General features: G+C 45.6%; 1 protein-coding gene across 1 annotated transcript in view; it reads left to right on the top strand.

Moving 5' to 3' along the window:
• ROR1 (receptor tyrosine kinase like orphan receptor 1) overlaps positions 1-19769 on the top strand; it is a 154817-nt gene that overhangs the window by 90768 nt on the left and 44280 nt on the right. Inside the window, exon 2 of the mRNA XM_083867968.1 lies at positions 11678-11749. Coding sequence (XP_083724094.1) covers positions 11707-11749 — 43 coding nt within the window. The 5' untranslated portion in view covers positions 11678-11706. The remainder of the gene's footprint in view (positions 1-11677; positions 11750-19769) is intronic.

Below are 19769 nucleotides of genomic sequence, written 5' to 3'. Positions count from 1 at the left end.
GTAATGCTCTAATCTGCTATCCCTGGCCTTATATAAACACTATGGGTAACAGCAGCACACAAACCCCTTGTCAGAGTTAATTAATTTGGGAATTTGGGTGAGAAAATACACAACTTGGCAGTGCTGTGCTTCAGGAGGATTAAAGACAGGCACAAACCTGAAACAGCATCCAAAATCATTAACTGATGCTGGGTTTTCTAAGTATCTCAGTAAAATCTGGATTAGGTTCAAATATTCCTCGAACATCCATGTGTTAAACAGTGGAAAGATTTTAGTCTTTTAATGCCACAGGGAAAAGAGTTTGGTTACTTCAGCACTTTTGCTTAAATTAAACAGGTGTTAGATTGTGATATTTGACCAGAATCCTGAACATGATAAGGGAATTGTCAGAATTTAAAAAAAATAAATGCATATTTCCAACATATTTCTCCTATCACTGATGGAGTGTTTAGACTTTGTGCAATCAGTGCTCTGTATCTCTCAGGCAGGAATCCTCCCAAAAATCCTCCCTCAAAAGATCAGAACTGTACTTGGGGAAAGGTCTCTCTCCATCAGGATTTTCTGTTTTGGTAAAATGGGGTTTTGGTAAAATGGTGAGTGGGGCAAAGCAGAGGCTGGAGCTCCTGGCAGAGTGGGGAAAAGACCTGGGAATGAACTTTGGGAAACTTGAAAAGCCAAACAGCACAAAAATCTGGCTTGACCACAAGGAGTGGTTTAGGAACTCGTTACAGCTGAGTGGAGAAATCTGGAGGAGCAGGCTGGAAATATTCCCTGGGAAATGAGGGAGAATTCTCTGAGCCTTTCCACCATCTCCATTTCCCGGTGTCACATTTGCTCCGGAGCCTTCGAGGAGAAACTTGAAGTGTTTTCCTTGCCTTGTAAATAGTCCATACAAAATCCTCCTGGATGCTGCTAGAGCAGTGGGAATGAAGCAGCAGTGAAATGGAGCCCTGAAATGAGAATATGTGTGAGCATTTGAGCTCAGCACTAACCCTAGGCCAGGCTTACTTTGGCAGCCACTCGCTCTGATCACCTGCTGAGCTGGAGATTGCTGCTCTCCTGCAGCCTGGAGAACAAGGATTGGGAGCAGCCAGGGAAATCCCTGGTAGTGCTGTGGGCTTGGCTCCTGGGGAGAGAGCAGGGGGTCCTCTGGAAGTTCATCTGGATGTGCTGCTGGGGGCTTTGCTTCTGGAGGAGAGAGAACAGGGAGTCCACTGGAAGTTCCTAAACCCTGGCACTGCTCTGGGCTTTGCTCCTGGGAGAGAGAGCAGGGGGTCCTCTGGAAGTTCATCTGAATCTGCTGCTATGGGCTTTGCTTCTGGAGGAGAGAACAGGGGGTATCCTGGAAATTCCTAAACCCTGGTACTGCTCTGGGCTTTGCTCCTGGGAGAATGAATAAGGGGTCCACTGGAAATTCTTAAACCCTGGCACTGCTCTGGGCTTTGCATCTCCTGGAGGAGAGAACAGGGGGTCACCTGGAACCTCATAAACCCTGGTACTACTCTGGGCTTTGCAACTCCTGGAGAAGGAACAGGGGGTCCCCTGGAAGTTCCTAAACCCTGGCACTGCTCTGGGCATTTCTCCTGGAGAAGGAGCAGGGGGTCCCCTGGAAGTTCATCTGGATGTGCTGCCGCGCTCAGCGTGTTTATTTGGATTGCCTTTGCCTTCCAGAGGGAGCCTATATCCATTTCCAGCCTAACGAGTTCCTTAAAGCATGGCAGTTGCCACGGCTTTGAAACCTAATCCCTGTGGCTCTGCAGTAGCACTACACCAAATGCTGAGCTCCTTGTTTGTCGAGCTAATAAAAAAATCATCAGTGGTTTATCCTTCCGTGAGGCTTCCGCGGCTGCTAAAGCAGTTAGGGCTGAACAAGCCTCTGCCCTGCTCCTGTTGATTTTCCATTGTACAGGCTATTAACTTTTAGAGACTCTGAGCTGGGTTTTTTTTTTTTGTGGCAAAGCCATTATGGGGTCACGAAGCCCCACAGACGTTTGTGCTGCTGGGTGCAATTAAGGTGAACGCTCGCCGACGTCTTAATTGTGGGTTTTTTTTAGAAGTTGCTCCTTCTGCACTGACAAAAACAGCCCAGGCTGAGTTTTTGGGAAGTGCAGAAGGATTGATGCATAACGTAAGGGTTCAGGAGGTTGATATTGTCAAACCTTTGGGTTTGGTGGTTGGCAGTGTTGAGTTCTGCATGGCCAGGGTGGGATGGGATTCCCTGGAATATCCTTGGAAATCATGGATAATGCACTGCAAGACCAGCCTTCAGCCACTGATGAAACTTAAGATCCTCCCCTCACCAAAAGCAGCAGTGAAAATAAATTTGGTAAAGTTTGGATTTAATTTTTCTTGATGTTAATGAGTACCTGAAGAACCTGAAGTATCCAGAGGAACCTTGGATTTAGGAAACTTTCTTACAGCAAATAAGTTGTAACCATGGCTAAATCAATTAACTCCTTCCATCAATGAAAGGCTTAAAAAGAAATCTCTGAAGCATTGCTGTAAACCTTTTGTGCAGACTAATTACCTGCATAATTGCTTTTATTGGCTGCAGTGGGGACAGCCTGGATCAGAAGGGCCAGAGGGGCAGGACAGGGACAGGGACAGCCTGTGCTGTGACTGAAACCCAGCCCAGAGCTGTGATGGTTGTGGCCTCTTTTTCTCTCTGCTGAGGTTGGGATTAATACAGGAAACATGGGTTTGTGTTTGGATTTGGATGTTTATTATTTCTTATCTCTATTTACAGACTCACGAGCCATGAGCTCTAACTGGCAAGTTAGAAAATGAAGGTAAAATGGAGAGATTCTAACTCTTTCCAATGTTATTTAAGTCATAATCCTCCAATAACAAGATGACACCTTTATTATTTATACTTTTGGCCCAATAATGACCAATTATTGGACCTTTCTCACCCAGTTACAGAAAACCACCCAAACCCATGAAAAGAAGATGAAGAAGAGGGACCCAGACAATGCCCAAAATCCTCCATCTTGACTCACATGTATTACTATATACTAAAATCTTAAATCTAAGTTTTTCACCCTGTGAGATCACACAATACCATTCAAACCACACACCCACAACCCCAGTGCTGTCACTCAATTTTGGGAGCCTGTTCCACGCCCTCAAGTCAAATGTGGTGTTTGCTTGAGGGTCAGCACCTTTTAACACAGAAATTTTCAGCCTCCAGGGATCCAACTCAGAGCCATGAGAAGGGAGCTCAATCTTCACCTCCCAGAGCTCTCTCTGGAGGCTGGTAATAAACACAAATCAGCTGGAGGGCCTTGGTTTGGTGTTGGTTTTTGGGAGATGCAGATCAAGATCCCTGCTGGGCCCAGCTCTCCATACACACACACGGAGCAGCTCTCACAAGTGGCATCTGCTCCACTTGAAGCAAAATTTAAGAAAACAGCCTTTTTAGCAGAAGAAATGAAGTTTTGAACCCACCTCCCAAGCCTGTCTGAGATCAGCCCTGTGTGGGTTTCAGGGTGTAAGTTCCTCCCGAACAATCAATGTAGCTCAGTCCCAGCTTGGCCAAAGCATCCAGCTCTGGCATCAGTTAAATATTTACATTCCCCCCCTTTTTTTTATATATATAAATTGTGCTCTATTAGCATAGGTTTCACAGTGTGGCCTTGTGTTCCAGCCTCTGGCTGCAGTTGGCAGTTTGTGCATTAATCACCATCGAGCCATGTAAAATCCGAGGCATGAGGCTGCAGCCATCAAAACAGGCAGCATTTACTGCTCCATCATGGGCAGCCAATAAGTCATGGGGCAACGTCTGCCCTCGCACCACGAGGATCTGCAAGAAAAGGCAGCGTGTTTACACTGGGGAGAGACTTCTGTGTATTTAAGGAGTAATTGTTTCAGGCCCTCCCATTAATTCACCGCCTGACACGGGCCCCGTTTTTCGTCGCCGCAACAAAAATAATTATCGGGCTCGAAAAAAAAAAAAAATACCCGTGGATTTGCACATGGCAGCCTTCTGCTGGAGCTTTCCTCACAAGTTATAAGGGTTTAATTGTGGCTCGCTGGTCTCCCTCTCCTCTGCAGTCAGCTGTGGCCCCCGAGCGCTGAGGTGCGAGGAGTTACGGCGTGCCGCGATTTATGGGGGACGTAAATGATTTCTTGTTTGCCCTCCCTGGGCTTGGCTGCCTTCGCCTTCCTTCGAGCCTTTGTGGGTGGATTTAGTGCAGTGGCACTGATGGAAGCCAGGGACAAGCCAGCAGGTGCAGCGCAGAGCCCTGTCCAGCCACTTCATCCTTCGTCTCCAAACACGTCGGTGCCGAGCTCGTGCTGCTGGTGAGGAGGGAAATGAGCAGGAGACTGTGCCAGGAGAGGGGCAGGATGCCTTGGGAAGGCTGGCCTGGAACAGAGATTGGACAGAGCTGGTGAATAAAGTAGGGATTTATTGAAAGGATCCATCTTGGGCAGGACAAGGGTTGTCTATGGGCACCCAGGGTTGACTATGAATAGTCACAAAAATGGCTGACCCATCACAAGATCTTACATTTTTATAAGTTTTGGTCCATTTGCATATTGGGCTTTAATTGTCCAATCCCAGCTCCAGGCTGGGAGGTCCCATCCTTCTTGTCCCTCCCTCCAGCCCACCCTTGTTTGTGCTTTTGGGGCTGAGAGTTGTCCTTGGTGTGCAGCAGGAAAAGGGTTTGTTTTGTGTCCCTGCTGTGTGCAGAGCTGAGTGACACTGTGAGCTCAGAGCTGCACCCCTGGGCACCACAGGATCTGCAAATATGAAAGCTAAAGCTTAAAGCATCAGGCAGGCCCCCAGAATGTTTGTGCATGGCACTGGTGCCTTCAGGAGAGCAAATTCCATGAGTAAATGTGGGCTGTGGATCACTTGGAATCACAGGGATGTGTAGACTTTGCAAGGGAGGTTCTGGAGGGATCTCAGCACTTTTCAGACTCCAAAACTTTTGGGAGGGAAACGTTCATCCCGGACAACCCAGGTGTTGTTGTGCCTCAGTGTTGCCTCCCAATGCTCCTTCCATCCCTCCCTGGACTCTTCTTCACCATTCCTGGCACTGGAGAATCTTCACTTAAACATCTTTCTCCATCTCCTTGTGATATTCCAATGGGGTTTTGTGACTCCTCTGGTTTTTGTCACATTCAGTCCTGGATGAGCCAGTTATTTCTCCTGCTTTTGTCAGCTTTTTGCTTCCTTGTCTTGCAGCTGTCCAGTTTTCTTTGAGTGCTTCCCACTTCCCATTTCTCTTTTCTCTTTCTGCCAGTCTGAGATGCCCAGAAGAGCTCAGGGCATGAAAAAAATTCCAGGGAGATTTGGAGAGATGAGAAATTTGCATTTATTATGCAAATTCCCAGCTTTTGTAAATTTGCTTGACAAGCACCTCTGCTGTTTCCTCTTCCAGTGACCCACCAGACTCTGGATCCATATCCACTAAAACCTCATTTTTATGGGCAGGAAAACCCCGTGTTCCTCTGATATCTTCCTTCCACAAACTGAGCAGAGTACAAATAATAACTCCTAGAAAAACCCGGAGATTCTTTGATTTTGGGCAACGCAGGATCATTCCTGGTCCACCTCAGCGATGCCATCCAAAGAATGTGGTGCTCCAGAAGAAGAAGAACCTTGAAGAAGAGCCACCGTGGGCACATTTCTCCAGCTCAGAAGCACAAAGGCTCCACTGTGAGCTGTGCAAGGCTGGCCCTCGGCCAAGTGGCCGTTTCTTTTCTTCATTCCCTGTCGTTAAAGCTGTGGCTTGCTCCAGGGCGCCGTGTTTTGCTCTTCTTAAGTGGAACTGTTAACGACCCAATTTGGAGTCATGTAAAAGTGCACCCAGATTCCACGGTGACTTCTAAATCCGTCTAACATTAATGATAATCTGTAATTAATGGCCGCAATCAAAAGGAATTGTAGGGCGGTAATTAGGAATTGAGGATTAAGGTATTAGCATATAAAATGGGCTTCTTAAAAAAGCTCTTCTTCTGAGAGATGGCTCCGATCTGGGCGGAAGAAAACAATTTTTAACTGATATGACCTTCCCCAAAGACCAAGTTACTAAAAATACCGGCTGGAGGAAGGCACCAGGCTGCTGCCAAAACACCCAAAGGTATTTGAAGAGTTTGCAGAGACTCACATGTAACATTCACATCATTTTCTGATGGCTTTGGGATTCCACACGCAGCAAATCTTAGGATTTATCTTTGTGAGAAGGAGTTTTAATCTCCCCAACAGCCTTTTGGGGTGGGTTTTATTGTTACCCCCAGGGACTGCTCCCCCCTGGGCCAGAAGCTGGTGTATCCTCATGGGAGAGAGCAGATCTGCAGGAAAAGGGGAGCAGAGGGGTCAGGTGCATGAAGCACTTTTATCCTGAAACCATAAATATGGCACCGGGATTCTTCCTGATGGCACATCCTAAATGGATTAATCCTCACCTTTATCTCCAGCCCTGAAAGTTTAGAAGGACTCTCAGGCAGAGAGGTCCTGCTGATGAAAGTGCCAGTAGCAGTGGTGAGGTGCTCTGATGGATGGAAGAGATGGGATATAAATGAATTCCTAACAATTTCCAGTCCTGCACTAAATGAAATCATCCCTCTGCACGTCTCCCTTTTGAAGCTGGAAATTAATGTCTCGTGTGTTTGAAATCCACAGAGTCTGAATTGTTCACTGGTGTTGAAAATTTCCTTATCTAATGCCAATTATGAACCTGCCCAGGGCTATCAATAATGATAACAGTGCAGATAAAGAACAGGTAGATGTGCAGGAGTTTTACATTTTTAACAGCTGGAACAAAATTAACCATTTGAAGGTTATTACCACCCCATGACTTCATCTCTGCCCCAGCTGAGCTCCAGAGGGTCCTTCACCAAAAATGCATTTTGGACACGGTGATGACAGTTTGGAATTCTGGAGGAATCATTTAAATCCTGTGAGGAGCAGCTGAGGGAGCTGGGAAGGGGCTCAGCCTGGAGAAAAGGAGGCTCAGGGGGGACCTTGTGGCTCTGCACAAGTCCCTGCCAGGAGGGGACAGCCAGGGAACAGGGACAGGATGGGGAATGGCCTCAAGGAAGGTCAGGTTGGATGGTGGAAATATTTTCTCCATGGAAAGGATGGCCAGGATTGGAAGGGGCTGCCCAGGGAGGTTTGGAGTGCCCATCCCTGGAGATGTCCAAGGAATGTGGCACTCAGAGCTCTGGGCTGGGGACAAGGTGGACATCAGGCACTGGGATGATCCTCCAAGTCTTCTCCAACCTCTGGGATTCTGGGATCTGGTAAATTCTTATCCTCTGCATCTGCTCAGGAAAGGTTTTGGCAGAAGCAGCTTTCCCTTTGCTTTTTCAGCCATGGAATAACCAGGTGGAGCACAACTAACTGGGGAAATGCCATGGTGCAGCATTTCCCCCTCCTCACCAGGGACAGCTTTATAAGATCTGTCCTGAGGCAGATTTTATTGTGTATAATTATAGCCTTTTGTCTTCCAAAATATTCCAAATAGCAGCTTCACCTGAGCATGGAAAGTGGAGGCATCTTGCAGGAGGATATTTTTAACATGGACTGGTTTTTAAAATAATCCATGGAAGGTTTGTGCTGTGGGATGAGGATTAATATCCATAGGGTTTGACCTGTGGTGTCACATACAATCAAAGGCAGTAGATTCTCCTTGAGACACACCTGCCTTACTCAAAGAGCAGAAATGCTCAAAAATTCCCCATTTTCTTGCACTTTTCCCTCATTCAGTTGTCTGAAATATTCACAATTCTCACCTCCTTTGGAAAGAGGAGAATTCTGATGCAGACAGAGAGTTACTGATGTCCTGAAAATCCTTCCACATATTAAAGGTACAAGAAAAAATTGAGATATATGATAGAAATGTCAGGACAGTGCCAGCTTTTAAACAGACAAGAAAATCAGTAAATAATGAGTTGTATCCATTACAGCCTGTCTAAATTTCCTTCAGCAGCTCCCGGGGTGGGCTGTGGAGAGAGTGGCTGATTGCAAAATGGAATATCTGGGGAGATCACAAAGGAGCAGTGCAACAGAGAATGCAAAAGGCAGAAAAGGAAGATGAGGGAGATAGGACTGAGAGGAAAAACAGCCAGGAGGCAGATTTGTGGGGAGATCCTGGAAGGGATCAGTCAGGTAGGAACCAGACAGAGGGAAAAGATGAAGTGTTGGTCTGGAATGTGCAGAAAAGCAAAAAAATTACCAAGCACTTAGGATAATTAGCTTTTTCTCTAAGTCTGTATAACTCCATCTGCCATTCCAGCTTTCCTGAAGTTCTATCCAAGTGGGAGAGCTGAGGAGTTTGTTCAGGGAAGATTTTATTCCCCTCTTTAAGGGGGAGTTGATGTTTCTGGTAGATCTGCAGCTATAAATTGTTCATGGGTGATTTGGCCAAAAAGAGCAGTGCCTGAGCCCCCTGTGAGGTTTGTCCTGCCCTGACCCTGCTGCCAGCGTGGGATAACTCTGCACTCGTGTCTTGCCCAATCTTGTTTTTAATGTCTGGGGAAATTGGGCTTTTATCACTTCCTTGGGCAAATTCTTTCATGGGGATAACAAAACTCACTCGGGGAAGGATTTCTGCTCCCATTCAGAGAGAGGCTCGCAAATGGAGAACTTTTTCTTATATTAAACATGAATTCTGAATAGTTTATCTTATTATTCAGACTTCTCACTCCTTCTCCAAACGCCTCCTTGTTCTTTTTGCTGTTTTGTGAGATCTGAATTGCAATCACATTCGTTTTTTGATCAGAAAGAAGAAATTACTCCTGATTATATCAATAATTGTATCAGTTTGGTGTGGAATGAGCCCCTGGCGTGGTACAAAGGATGCTCACGAAGAAGACACTTTGAATTTTTTGTTTGCAGGTTTTAACGGGACTTATTTTCCACCTGAAAAAGGGTGTGATTTCCATCTCTGGCCCAAAAGGTCCATCCAGGCCATGGATGTGTCCATTCCTCCACTTATCATCCACACATTCCTCATGCTCTGGACTCTGCCATCCTCATTTCTAGATTTATTTTGCTCTCTCCTTTTTTTTTTTTTTTTAATTTTTTTTTTCTATACAACAGCTTTATTCCCCATTGAAATCTTCAATTATTTCTGGGCTTGATGTCATCTCAGTTATCTTCTTTCTTTGATTTACAGTCTCTAGTTCATCTTACAAATGCAGGTAGAGCTTTTTGTAAACCTCACTGAGGTTTATTTAATCACAAAAGCTTTACCAGGCCTGACTCCACACTTGTGCAATGGGGTGATAAAATCAGATCTTGGCCAACTCCTCCGTGGGAAGTGTGTTTGAATACACTTTACTTGGCTTTTCACAGCCTGTTGTGACTTCTCCATTTACTCAAACCCAACGTTTCTTAATAGGTTGGAACAGATAATTATCTTGCCAGAGTTAAGAAGAGTCATCATTCATCTGGAACGATTCCATGGATAAATTCAACCTTAATGGGATAATGGCTCTGTCTGCTGATCACCTTTCTCAGGCTAATCTAATTCCATGGAAATCTAATTGTTCAAGTTAAAGCTGGGCATTAGGGAAGTTTTAAGAAGTAAGAATTGGTTTTTAAAGTCCACATGGTAAAATCCAGTTGCAATATTGCCAGGACAAGAAGAAACAACCTCAAGCTGTGCCAGGGAAGGCTCAGGTTGGACATCAGGAGGGATTTCCTCATGGAAAAAGGGTGTTCAGGCACTGGAAGGGGCTGAAATCCCCATCCCTGGAGGTGTCAAGGAATGAGGGGCTGGTGACAAGGTGGGGATCAGTCACAGCTTGGAATTGATGACCTTGGAGGGCTTTTCCAACCTCAGCACTCCTGTCATTCTGTCATCTAATATTAGGCAGATTTTTTTTTTTTCCCTCCTATTTTGAAGTGGTGACAGCAAATGGGCAAGTCTGTTCCAGTGCCCCAAAATGCTGTGAGCAAATCCCTGACTCATCCCTTCCCAGGGCTGCCTGGGAACTCACCTGGAATTATCCCAGAGCTTTTCCAAGGGGAGGTGGCACCACTCTCACTTTCATGCCCAGAAATCCTGAGTCATCACAGGTAAAAATGGAATTCAGGGATGTCTCCTGGACCTTTTTTTTTTTCTGGGATGTTTTATTTTCCTGCACTGAGGTGGTTTGTTCCTGCTCTGTGAGTTTCCTTCAATCAAATGAAGTGTTTATTATGGGCATGGTGCTGCTTTGCTCTTCTTTAGGATTTTAACTGAAGAATATCAGAAAATCACCACTCACCAGCCTGCAGAACTTCCACAAATAGCAAAGTTTGGTCTTCTAATGTGGTTTCTCCTGTGGGTGAGCTGATGGGTGTCTGCTCCGTGAGATTCATGGTCATGTTTTCAAAGCCTGGTTAAGAAAACATAAATATGAACACAAAAAACCCCAAAATACAGCGTGTGGTCATTGTGTTGTCACTTCTGGAGTTTCAAATAACCAATGCTGCATGTGGTCACAGTGTTGTTAGTATTTCTGTTTAATTTTGGTTACTGTGTGTTACCTGTTGGCAGAATACAGTTGTTTTGTGGGCTCTTCATACTAAAATATTTCCAGGGGAGCCAAAGTAGCTACAGAAAATCCATTGTGGAGTGCCAAATGTGAGTGTGTGACTGAGGTGTAATAAACCCACTGTGGGTTTGAGCTGGGCTTGTGGACACAAGGATGAACCAGTTTGGTCCCAGGAGGAGGAAACAGCACCTCAGATCCCACTCTTTGGGGGGTTTTACCATTGGAGTTGTCCCATTTCTTGGCTGAGAGAGCTGGAAGGGTGAGGAGGGATAGGGAACCATCATCCCAACCTCTGGTACAGCCCGACACCCACCAGCTCCTTTGGCCACTTGTTATTTGTCCCCTATGACAGCAATATTGGCACTGATTTTGCCTTTTTTCCCTTCAACTCTGCAAGTTTAAGCCCTGTGGTCCCAAAACTTTGGGTTAGGTGAGGGTTGTGTGGGTTAGAAAAGCTCAGCTCTTAATTAAAAGCAGAGAATGAGAAGGGATGGACCCAGTGGGCCAAAATCTGGTGCCTGTTGGAATCCTGGGCACTGAGAATTCCAGATTTCTGTGCTGACAGGCATTGAACCCCAGGCAAACACTGCATTGACCTGAGGCCGTGGAAAAGGCTCCCAAAATTGAGTGACAGCCCTGGGACTGTGGGTGTGGGGTTTGGATAGAAGTGTGTGATAGCACAGGGGGGAAAACTCAGAATTATTCTAAGGGTTTAGAATACAGTAATATAGATATAAAGCAAGGTGGAGGTTTTAGGGCAGAGGTTGAGTTCTTCTTCCCTCCTCATTCACATCAGGATTCAAATATCTTATAAATATTACCAGATAACACTTTCAGCAGCCTCTCAGCACCGTGTTTCCCCCAGCTCCACCACTGCAGAGTCATTCCACCTCCCTAAAACCCATGGAGAGATTTTATGGTGGGTCAAGACCATCCCAAAGATGCTTCATTACCACGAGGGCTGGCAGTGAATGAACAGCACTGCAAAACACAATTTTTTGTGTTTTTGCAGCCCTGGCCCGCTGCCTTTCCCCCCTTGGCTGCTTCTGCTGCCCAGATGGCTCAGCCCTGCCAGCACAGAGCATCAAATCATTTCATTCCTACGACAGCAGCTCGATTCCTGATGATCTAGAATCCATCTATTAACAGCAGCTCGTGGTTTTTTTCTCTTTTCCCCTTCCAGGAGTGAATTCCTCGGTCGTTGCTGATTTCATGCCCACGTCGTCATGGAACATCTCAAGTGAATTAGATAAAGGTAAGCAGGCAAAAAAAAACCCCAAAATCCTCCAAAACCACCTGAAATCAGATTTTAAAAATCTCCATTTTTCTTGACCAAATCAGCAAACAAAGGGGGGTCAAAGAGGTGTTTAAGATAAACCTCATTTGCTTGTGGGATCCTTGGACATTTAATTCCATGTGGTTCTGTCATTTCTGTGTTCATTTCTTGTACCAGGAAAACGTTCCACGTGGCAAAAATATTTCAAGATGTTCTGCCACACGTTTGTTTTTTTTTTTTTTTTCTGGTGGATCTTGGGATTTGAACTCAAAATTCACAAGCATCAGGCACTCAGTTTGCCCTGATGTGTTTTATTATGAAATTTTGAGGCTTTAATAATAAAAGGTACATTTGCAGGTGGTAATTGGGTATAATTTGGAGCTCTCCAATATTGTAAAAAAAAAAAAAAAAAAAGAGATTTATCATTCTCTTTCATTTTGTAAATGAAGCACTGCTAATTTAAAGGCAAATTGCTGAGCAGTGGCTGCAGCTCCTGAGTCAAACCTGTGCATTTTGAGGGTACCCTTATCCACCCTGACTCTGCAATTTGTCAACCCTTTTTCACTTGCCAACCATTTACTGTTGAGATGGAAATTTCCCACAGTGGAATTCTGCCCCAGATGGTTTTTCCCAACTGTTTTTGTCTGTGTTTTGTTAATTTTTTTTTTTTTAACATGTGTTCATAATGTTTGATGTTTATGCATAAATATGTTTTCTGTGCTTAAGGATGAGGAAAATATGTAATTCTGGGTACTTTGGGTTGATCTTTTCACATCTGCCTTCCCAGCAGGGAAGGAGCAGGACTTGCTGGTGATCCAGGACACAGTGGAGGAGATGAAAGTCAAAGGGCTGGTGTTTGCTGGTGGGAAAGGGAGAAAAGCTTGTGGTCATTCAGCAGAGAATTCCCAAATCCCAGCAAATCACTGAGGGAAGGTGGGATAAGAATGGATTTCTTATCTCACTGCAGGGATTCATCTGGGCTGTGCTCAGGGATCATCCCAAAGCTGGGGAGAAGTGAAGGTGGTGCTTCCCCCAGGCAGGATCATGGAATGCCAGAATGGTTTGGGTTGGGAGGGACCTTAAAGCCCATCCAGTCCCACCTCAGGGACACCTTCCACTGTCCCAGGGTGCTCCAAGCCCCATCCAACCTGGTCTTGGACACTTCCAGGGATCCAGGGGCAGCCATCCTGTGCCAGGGCTGCCCACCCTCCCAGCCAACAATTTATTCCCAATATCCAACCCAACCCTCCTGGCTCTCAGTGTGAAGCCATTCCCCCTTGTCCTGTCACTAAATGTCCTTGTAAGAAGTTTCCCTCCATCTCTCTTGAACACACATTGAAGGGAGAGGCCAATTCCTGTTTGAGTCTCTGGAGTTCCAGCACTGCCATCAGCACCGCCCAGCCCTGCCCCGTGGAAGCTCCAGGGAGAGGAGCCTGTTCCTTTTTCAGGAATTTGTGCAGCCTGGACTGGGCCATAAACCTCGTCCAGGCCCCACAGGCACAACACACAATAAATGTCAGATTCTGGAAGCATTATTGATTAGCAAATTTGACTCTCATCTTCACTCCTCTCCATCATCCAACTGTTGGAACCTTTTTCCTCTGCCACCTCCCCTTCACCTCCCTGCTGCTGCCATTTAGTCAGAAACCACACGGACACACAATCCAGGAGAGGAAGAGGCAGCAGAATATTTAATATCTATATCCAATAACAGGAATATTCAGCAGGAACAGCAGCAGTAGAATTTCCACACTTAAAGGCTTAGAAGACCATCCTTCACATTTTTTGCCAAAACTAAGATAGTGACGATTTTAGTGTTGATCTTTAATATTATTTCTTCGTTGTTCTTTAATATTATTTCTTTGCACCCTTCATGAGTGCAAACCAGCTCCACCTCACCTTTTCAACAATGAAACCTTTCCTCCATTCACTGTAAATAGTCTAAAGCTGCAGGTACAGGATGGTTCCCTCCCCCCAATAGTGCTACCTTGTATTTTTGCACACTGGGGCCTTTCATTTCAAGGATGATTCTGGAAGCATTATTGATTAGCAAATTTGATTCTCATTTTCACTCCTCTTCATCATCCAACTGTTGAAACCTTTTTCCTCTGCCACCTCCCCTTCACCTCCCTGCTGCTGCCATTTAGTCAGAAACCACACGGACACACAATCCAGGAGAATTATTCTTCCTGATTTTCCATCTCAACCTGCTCTCTTTCCATGTTTATTCCTTGTCTGGGGCAGCTTTCTTTGGTTTAGAAAGCAGGAAATAATCAAGTGGCATAGAAAATAAAAATAAAAGCCACAAATCCGCTCAAAAGTTCAGAAATTCCAGAGAAAGCAAAACTTTGGCTTTGGAGAGTCCCAGCAGAGCTGCCACTCCGTGACTGAACCATCTCCCACGTTCCCTCCACTCCACGGCACCTGTTCCTGAGCCGGAGATATTGTCAGAAACAGGTAAAATGAACTTCTCTGTTTCTAATCCACCTGGAATGCGGCAATTATCCTCTCTTGGGCTCAATCCTGCATTCCTGGGGGATTACCGGGCCCCCTTTGCTGCGGCTGATTAACATTTAGAGCGCTGCCAGCTCCCACACCTAAACACGGATTTACATACGGGATTAAAAAAGGCGTTTGTGCCCCGAAAATCACGCAGGTTTTGGCTTGTCTCAGGCACCAAACTGGGGCTTTCATGTGGGAGCTCCAACTTCTCCTCAAAGCCTTGGGAGCTCCTGCTTGGATCAAGCCAAGCACACGCTGAGCTGGGCAGTGGAAACCTCAGAGGGGGAAAATGAGGCTCAGATCTCATTTCTTTTGCATCTCAAGGAGTCTGACATCCACTTGTCTTGCATCTTGCAGCAGGTCACGGTAAAACTCATTTTAAAGGCTGTTAAATTCACCACATCAAAGTGGTTTCCAACCAGAATTCCCAATTAAATCCCTGCCCTGCTCTAAGTGGCTCCAACTCGACCTGGTGCCTTTTGGAAATGAGCATCTCCTCCTCCAGTGTGTTGGCGAAGGAGGAACGGCTCGGTAATAATATTCTGCATTTTGAAATAATGACTTAATCTGGTGCTTTCCCTCGCCGGGTGAGTTCTGCAGTGATTATCTTACAACTGAGCCCTATTCAGGTTTCAATTTCTATTAAATAAGCTAAATCGACAGCATTAAACAGTTGCCTGTTTATTCTTTTTAGCAGGAAATGAATTTAAAAGAGACGCAGCCACCCGTGAAGAGCTGTTGAAAGCAACGATTGATGGGAGGGAGGAGGTGGTTTCTCACCAAAACCTTAAAAAAACAAACAAACTGGGCATAAAAAATAAAAAATAATCACTTTTAAAACGGGAGAGATTTAGCTAGGAGTATTTCTCTCTCTTTCCCTACTGGGAAACCGTGGTGGGCAGAGGGAATGGCAAGAGGGAGAAAGAGAAATGAAAATATGATCCCATAAATATTTAATTCTACAAGGAGAAATAAGTGAAGTTGCAGAGGGAAAAGGGGGCTGGTGGCAGCGTGTGAAGTATTTCACTCCTAAATTTTTTGTTGAGGTTCCCTTTGGCTGGGGCAGCCTGGAGCAGCCCCAGGTGGGAGATTTCCATCCCATGGGAACTGTGGTTTCTTGCTCTGAGAGGCTGGAAAAAGCCTCATCCCCCTGTGCTCCTGTGGCACAGGGATTTCTCCTTGGATTTCTCCTTCCCTGTCTGGTCCCTCACAGCACCAGCTCCTGCTCCAGCTCTTTGGGAAAGCTCCCAATTTCCCATCTTTAGAAGGGTGAAGATCCCTCCATTCAGCTGCTGCTGGATCATGGAAGGAGAGGCTTTTCCTTCTTCCTTCCATCCCATGTCAGATTATTTCCAAAGAAATCACTCTGAATTGGAATGAGAGCCTGTTTACATCTGCTGCACTGGAGGAATTGTTTGGGCTCTCGTCATCCTTAGGCAAAGATAATATTGGAGTCTTTGCCAGGAAAGTCAGCTTTGGGATATTTGTGTAACTGTGAGCAGGATTCAGCCTCAGTGGCCATTCATTCTGCAGGGCTGAGCAGAGAATGCTGCTGTCACTGGTCCTCCCAGAGCCCCCATTCCCACCTGCAGCCACCTCCAGAGGCACAGGGATGTGTCCTGGCTGTGCCTGAGCTCAGGGCACTGGGGCAGGGCTGCAGCTCATTTCTTTTGCTGGTTCCACCTCCCAGGATCTTTGCCCTTGCTCCTTCATCTTCCAAAGAAAACCATTACTGAGTTTTTGACTATTTTCCTTTTCCTTTCATGGCCTATCAGCTCTGACAAACAAGTGTAAAGCTCTGGAGCTTGGGAAGCATTTCCATTTCCAGACATCCCTGATCCCAAGCCCCAGAGTGCTCCCTGGAACAAACATTCCCTGGAGAGCTTGGCAGCAGGAGTCAGGATTTTACAGCTGGAGATTCATCTGGGATTTATCCTTAACATTCAAAGGCATATTGAGGATCACCTCCAGCATCCCTCCCCTGGGATGGTCTGGGGATGTGCACAGCACAAAGTGACTGTGGAGGGTCCAAACAAGGGATGGGAGAGGTGCAGAGTTTGGGACTGCATGTCCTGAACTTCCTGGAGATCCTGGTGTGGGCAGAACATTCCCTGGAAGGGCTGGACAGCAGCTCCAGCACAGGAGGAGGAAAATGCAGACAGTGGAAGGACAGCCAGGCTGCTCATGGAGCCTTTGGCTCATCAGCAAATCCACCTTGAAGATGCTACACTTTGGCACATCCTTCCAGGCAGGGAAAGAACCTGGCTGTGAGCCTTTAGAGGGAAAATCTCAGTGATCTTCCAGGGCAAACTACATCCCAAACAACACAAACACAACCAAACGTGGGGAAAACGGGGTGGATCGAGACCTCCTGCCTTTGGCCCCAGTCCTTTAGAGATCCCAGATTCTCCTTTGAAATCACTGGATACGAATCTGATCCGTGCGCTGAAAGGGGAAGAATTACAGCTTTCACATTCATGCACAATTTACCTCTCTATTTTCCTTTATTATCTGGGGGATATGGGGTAAATCAAGCTCCCCTGATGGGGCTCAGGGTTCTGATTCCATTTGTGGGGTCCCGTTAGTAGCAGGGCAGTAAATTACTGCGACTTTGTTTGAAAATTTTTTTAGCCACAGTACATTAGCTCCTTTTGTTTGCTTTTCCACTGACGGAGTGCACGTTTTTATTTGAGAATTTGTGTTTCATGAATGTCTCATTTATAAATAATACAGGGTGTGAAATTCGAAGGTCACAGAACGCGGCCTGAAAACGAAACCACCCTGAGCAACTTTGGGCTTTCACGGCAAAAATCTTTCACAAAAAGCTTCCCTTACATCGGATTTTTTTGTATAATCTGAGTGTGTGTGCAGTGAATATTGACCATTATGCATAAGGTAACTATATATAATAACCTTTTCCTGGCTCATCCAGCTATCTTTGTTTATTTGAAAGATTGATAGATCAGAGGGTCAAGGGACGTGTTTTATTGTACGTTTCTGTTCCAAATTTCCTGACATTTTTGGTTGAAAAAAAAAAAATAGGCCTTTAAAAGGCACAGAAAGGGCTAATAAGAACCAGATCCTAAAGTGATGCTATGTCAAAATGTCAGAAATAACAGCTTTTCTTTGACTCTGCAGCATTAATCTTGAGGCACATACCTTTCCATACACCCTCCCTTTAATGCTGGAGTTTTTCTTTGTGGCTCTTTACTGCAGAGCAGCTTCTAAAGTGACAACAAAATCCCTTGATGGTTTTCAGTAGTTGGCTTTATAGCTGGATGTGGACATTTGTTTACCTATTCAGAATTACTTTTTTTTTTTTTTGGTGATAAAGTTTAGAGGTTTCCTCCTTGGGCTATAAAAAACTGATTCCTGAGTAAAGAAAAACTTCATTTCCCCCTCAAAGTGACCTCTGAGACATCTGTCCTTAAACCTCAGAGTTGTCTGATGAAAGGAGGGGCAGAAGCAACTCCCAAATGCATTCAGGAGTTCATGGAGGGCTGTGAGTTGTCCAGTTCCCACCCAAAGGCAGTGGGATTCAGGTTTCCAGAATTCCAGGTAATTCCAGATAATTTTTGGGAAGTCCAGTTTCCCTCCACAAGCCCAGTGCCGTCTCTGCCATTGATCAGAATATAAAAATGAATCCTGAGCACCCCAGTGACAGTCACAAGTGGAGATCTGAAAAGCCACCAGGCCTGGAGATGGTTGAGGTCAAGAGTTGCCAGATCATGACTTGAGGGCAGCTCTGTCATTCCTCTTGTTTATTCATTTAAAATAAGTGAAATTCCAAGTGAGAGTTTTCCTTTTACTCCTTTTAATAACAAGGTCTGGTGATCAGACCCACAGGGAGTTGTCTTCCTTTGTGAGTTGTGGGCAGATCCAGCAATCCATGGTGAATCCTTTTCCCAAGGGATGAGTATGGCCACGGTTCCATCAGAAATCCTGCTGCTTCCTTCCTTTTCATGGAGCAGCCAGCAAACCCCTCCAGCATCTTCAGTCTGGGTGGGCTCTGTGTTGTTGACCTTCTCCAAAGACAACTTTTCCATATGGAAAATTTCCAGTGGAGTGAGCTCGGTGGTGGTGCTGATATTTGTGAGTGTGGAGCACATCCAGGTGTGGCATCACACTGCACTCATGGATGATCCAAGGCTCTGAATGAATGAAAATTCAGCTTTCCCCAAGACATTTTAGGGCATTTTTCCAGCGTGTGCCATGACAAAGAACCAGGGAGCTGCCAAACCTTTCAGTTCACAAATGAAATTCGAGGCCAGGTTGGATGGGGCTTGATCAACCTGGGATAGTGGAAAGGTCCCTGTCCATGGCAGGGTTTGGAATGAGCTGATCCTTGAGGTCCTTCCATTCCAGGATTCCATAAATGCAATGGAATTTGCATTTGTGGAATCCTGGAATATCGGTGTCCCTGTCCAGCCTTACTCCAGCCAGGTCAGGTTCTGCTTTCTGTGCTGCTCCTTCAGGTTTGAATCTTCAAATCCAGAATTAAGTAACTTCTCCAGGCCAGCAGCTGGAAAAGGTGTCCCCACAGCTGCTTGAGGAAACGTCTGGAGATGTTTGCAGAGAACTGGGTTGTTCTCCATCTGTAATGGAAGGGACTTGGCTCCTCAGCCTCTCTTGTGCACCTGGATTAAAGCTGGTTTAAGCTTGAGCAGAGACTTTAATTTTAGCTTCTCTTTGAATATCCCGAAAGATCACAAGGGCAGAATGAGAAGGATAAATGAAACAACAACTCTTCTCATAAAATGACCCTTCCAGGGTCTAATCCTGCATCCCCATCGTGCTTTAAACACCTTGTGAAATCAGAAACATGCAGCACACACAGTGCTGGGGCGGGGGGAAAGGTCTTGCTGTGGCCAGCAAAATCCTCCTGCAAGCCAAGAGGGTGTTACTGCTCTAAGATGTGTCTTTGGTAATTTAAGATGGAGTAACCATGTGGTCACAGAGCAGATTAACATTCCTTGGCCGGCCAGGACGAGCTTTTATTTTGAAAGCCACCTGGGTTCTACTTAAAAGTAGTAGAGAATAGTGGAGGATTTATTAGGACTGGGCAGGCTCCTATTTAACAATGTCAAGGCAGAGCTGGGGAAATACAGACACTTTTCTTCTTTGGAGACACGCAAACGCTCCACAGCTCGTCCTTGCACAGCTGTTGCTGTTCTGTAACATCAAACCAGCGCAGAGTTTGGCCATGAAGGGTACCTAATATTTGGGTTTTATGTGCAGTGTCTCCAATTTATGCGCTCAGAATCATGAGGATGACTTATGATGTGTTGTGTTTGCCTTGGCAACGGCTCAAACCCAGAAATATATTTCAGGCTTGGCTTTCCAGATATTATCTCAAGTCATTTAAAAGTTCATTATAGGGCACCCGCTAGTGCTGCTCTAGTAAAGGGGCTGTCAGCATTTTTCAAGGGTTTATAACTCAGCCATTAAAAAAAAAAACCTCTCTGTGGGCTGAAACTTGGCATTCAGGGTTTAGGCC

The sequence above is a fragment of the Zosterops lateralis genome, assembly GCF_965231275.1.
Source record: "Zosterops lateralis genome assembly, chromosome: 9".
Taxonomy (NCBI): Eukaryota; Metazoa; Chordata; class Aves; order Passeriformes; family Zosteropidae; genus Zosterops; species Zosterops lateralis.
The sequence above is the reverse complement of the archived record's forward strand: the minus strand, read 5'-3'. Positions and strand labels throughout refer to the sequence as shown.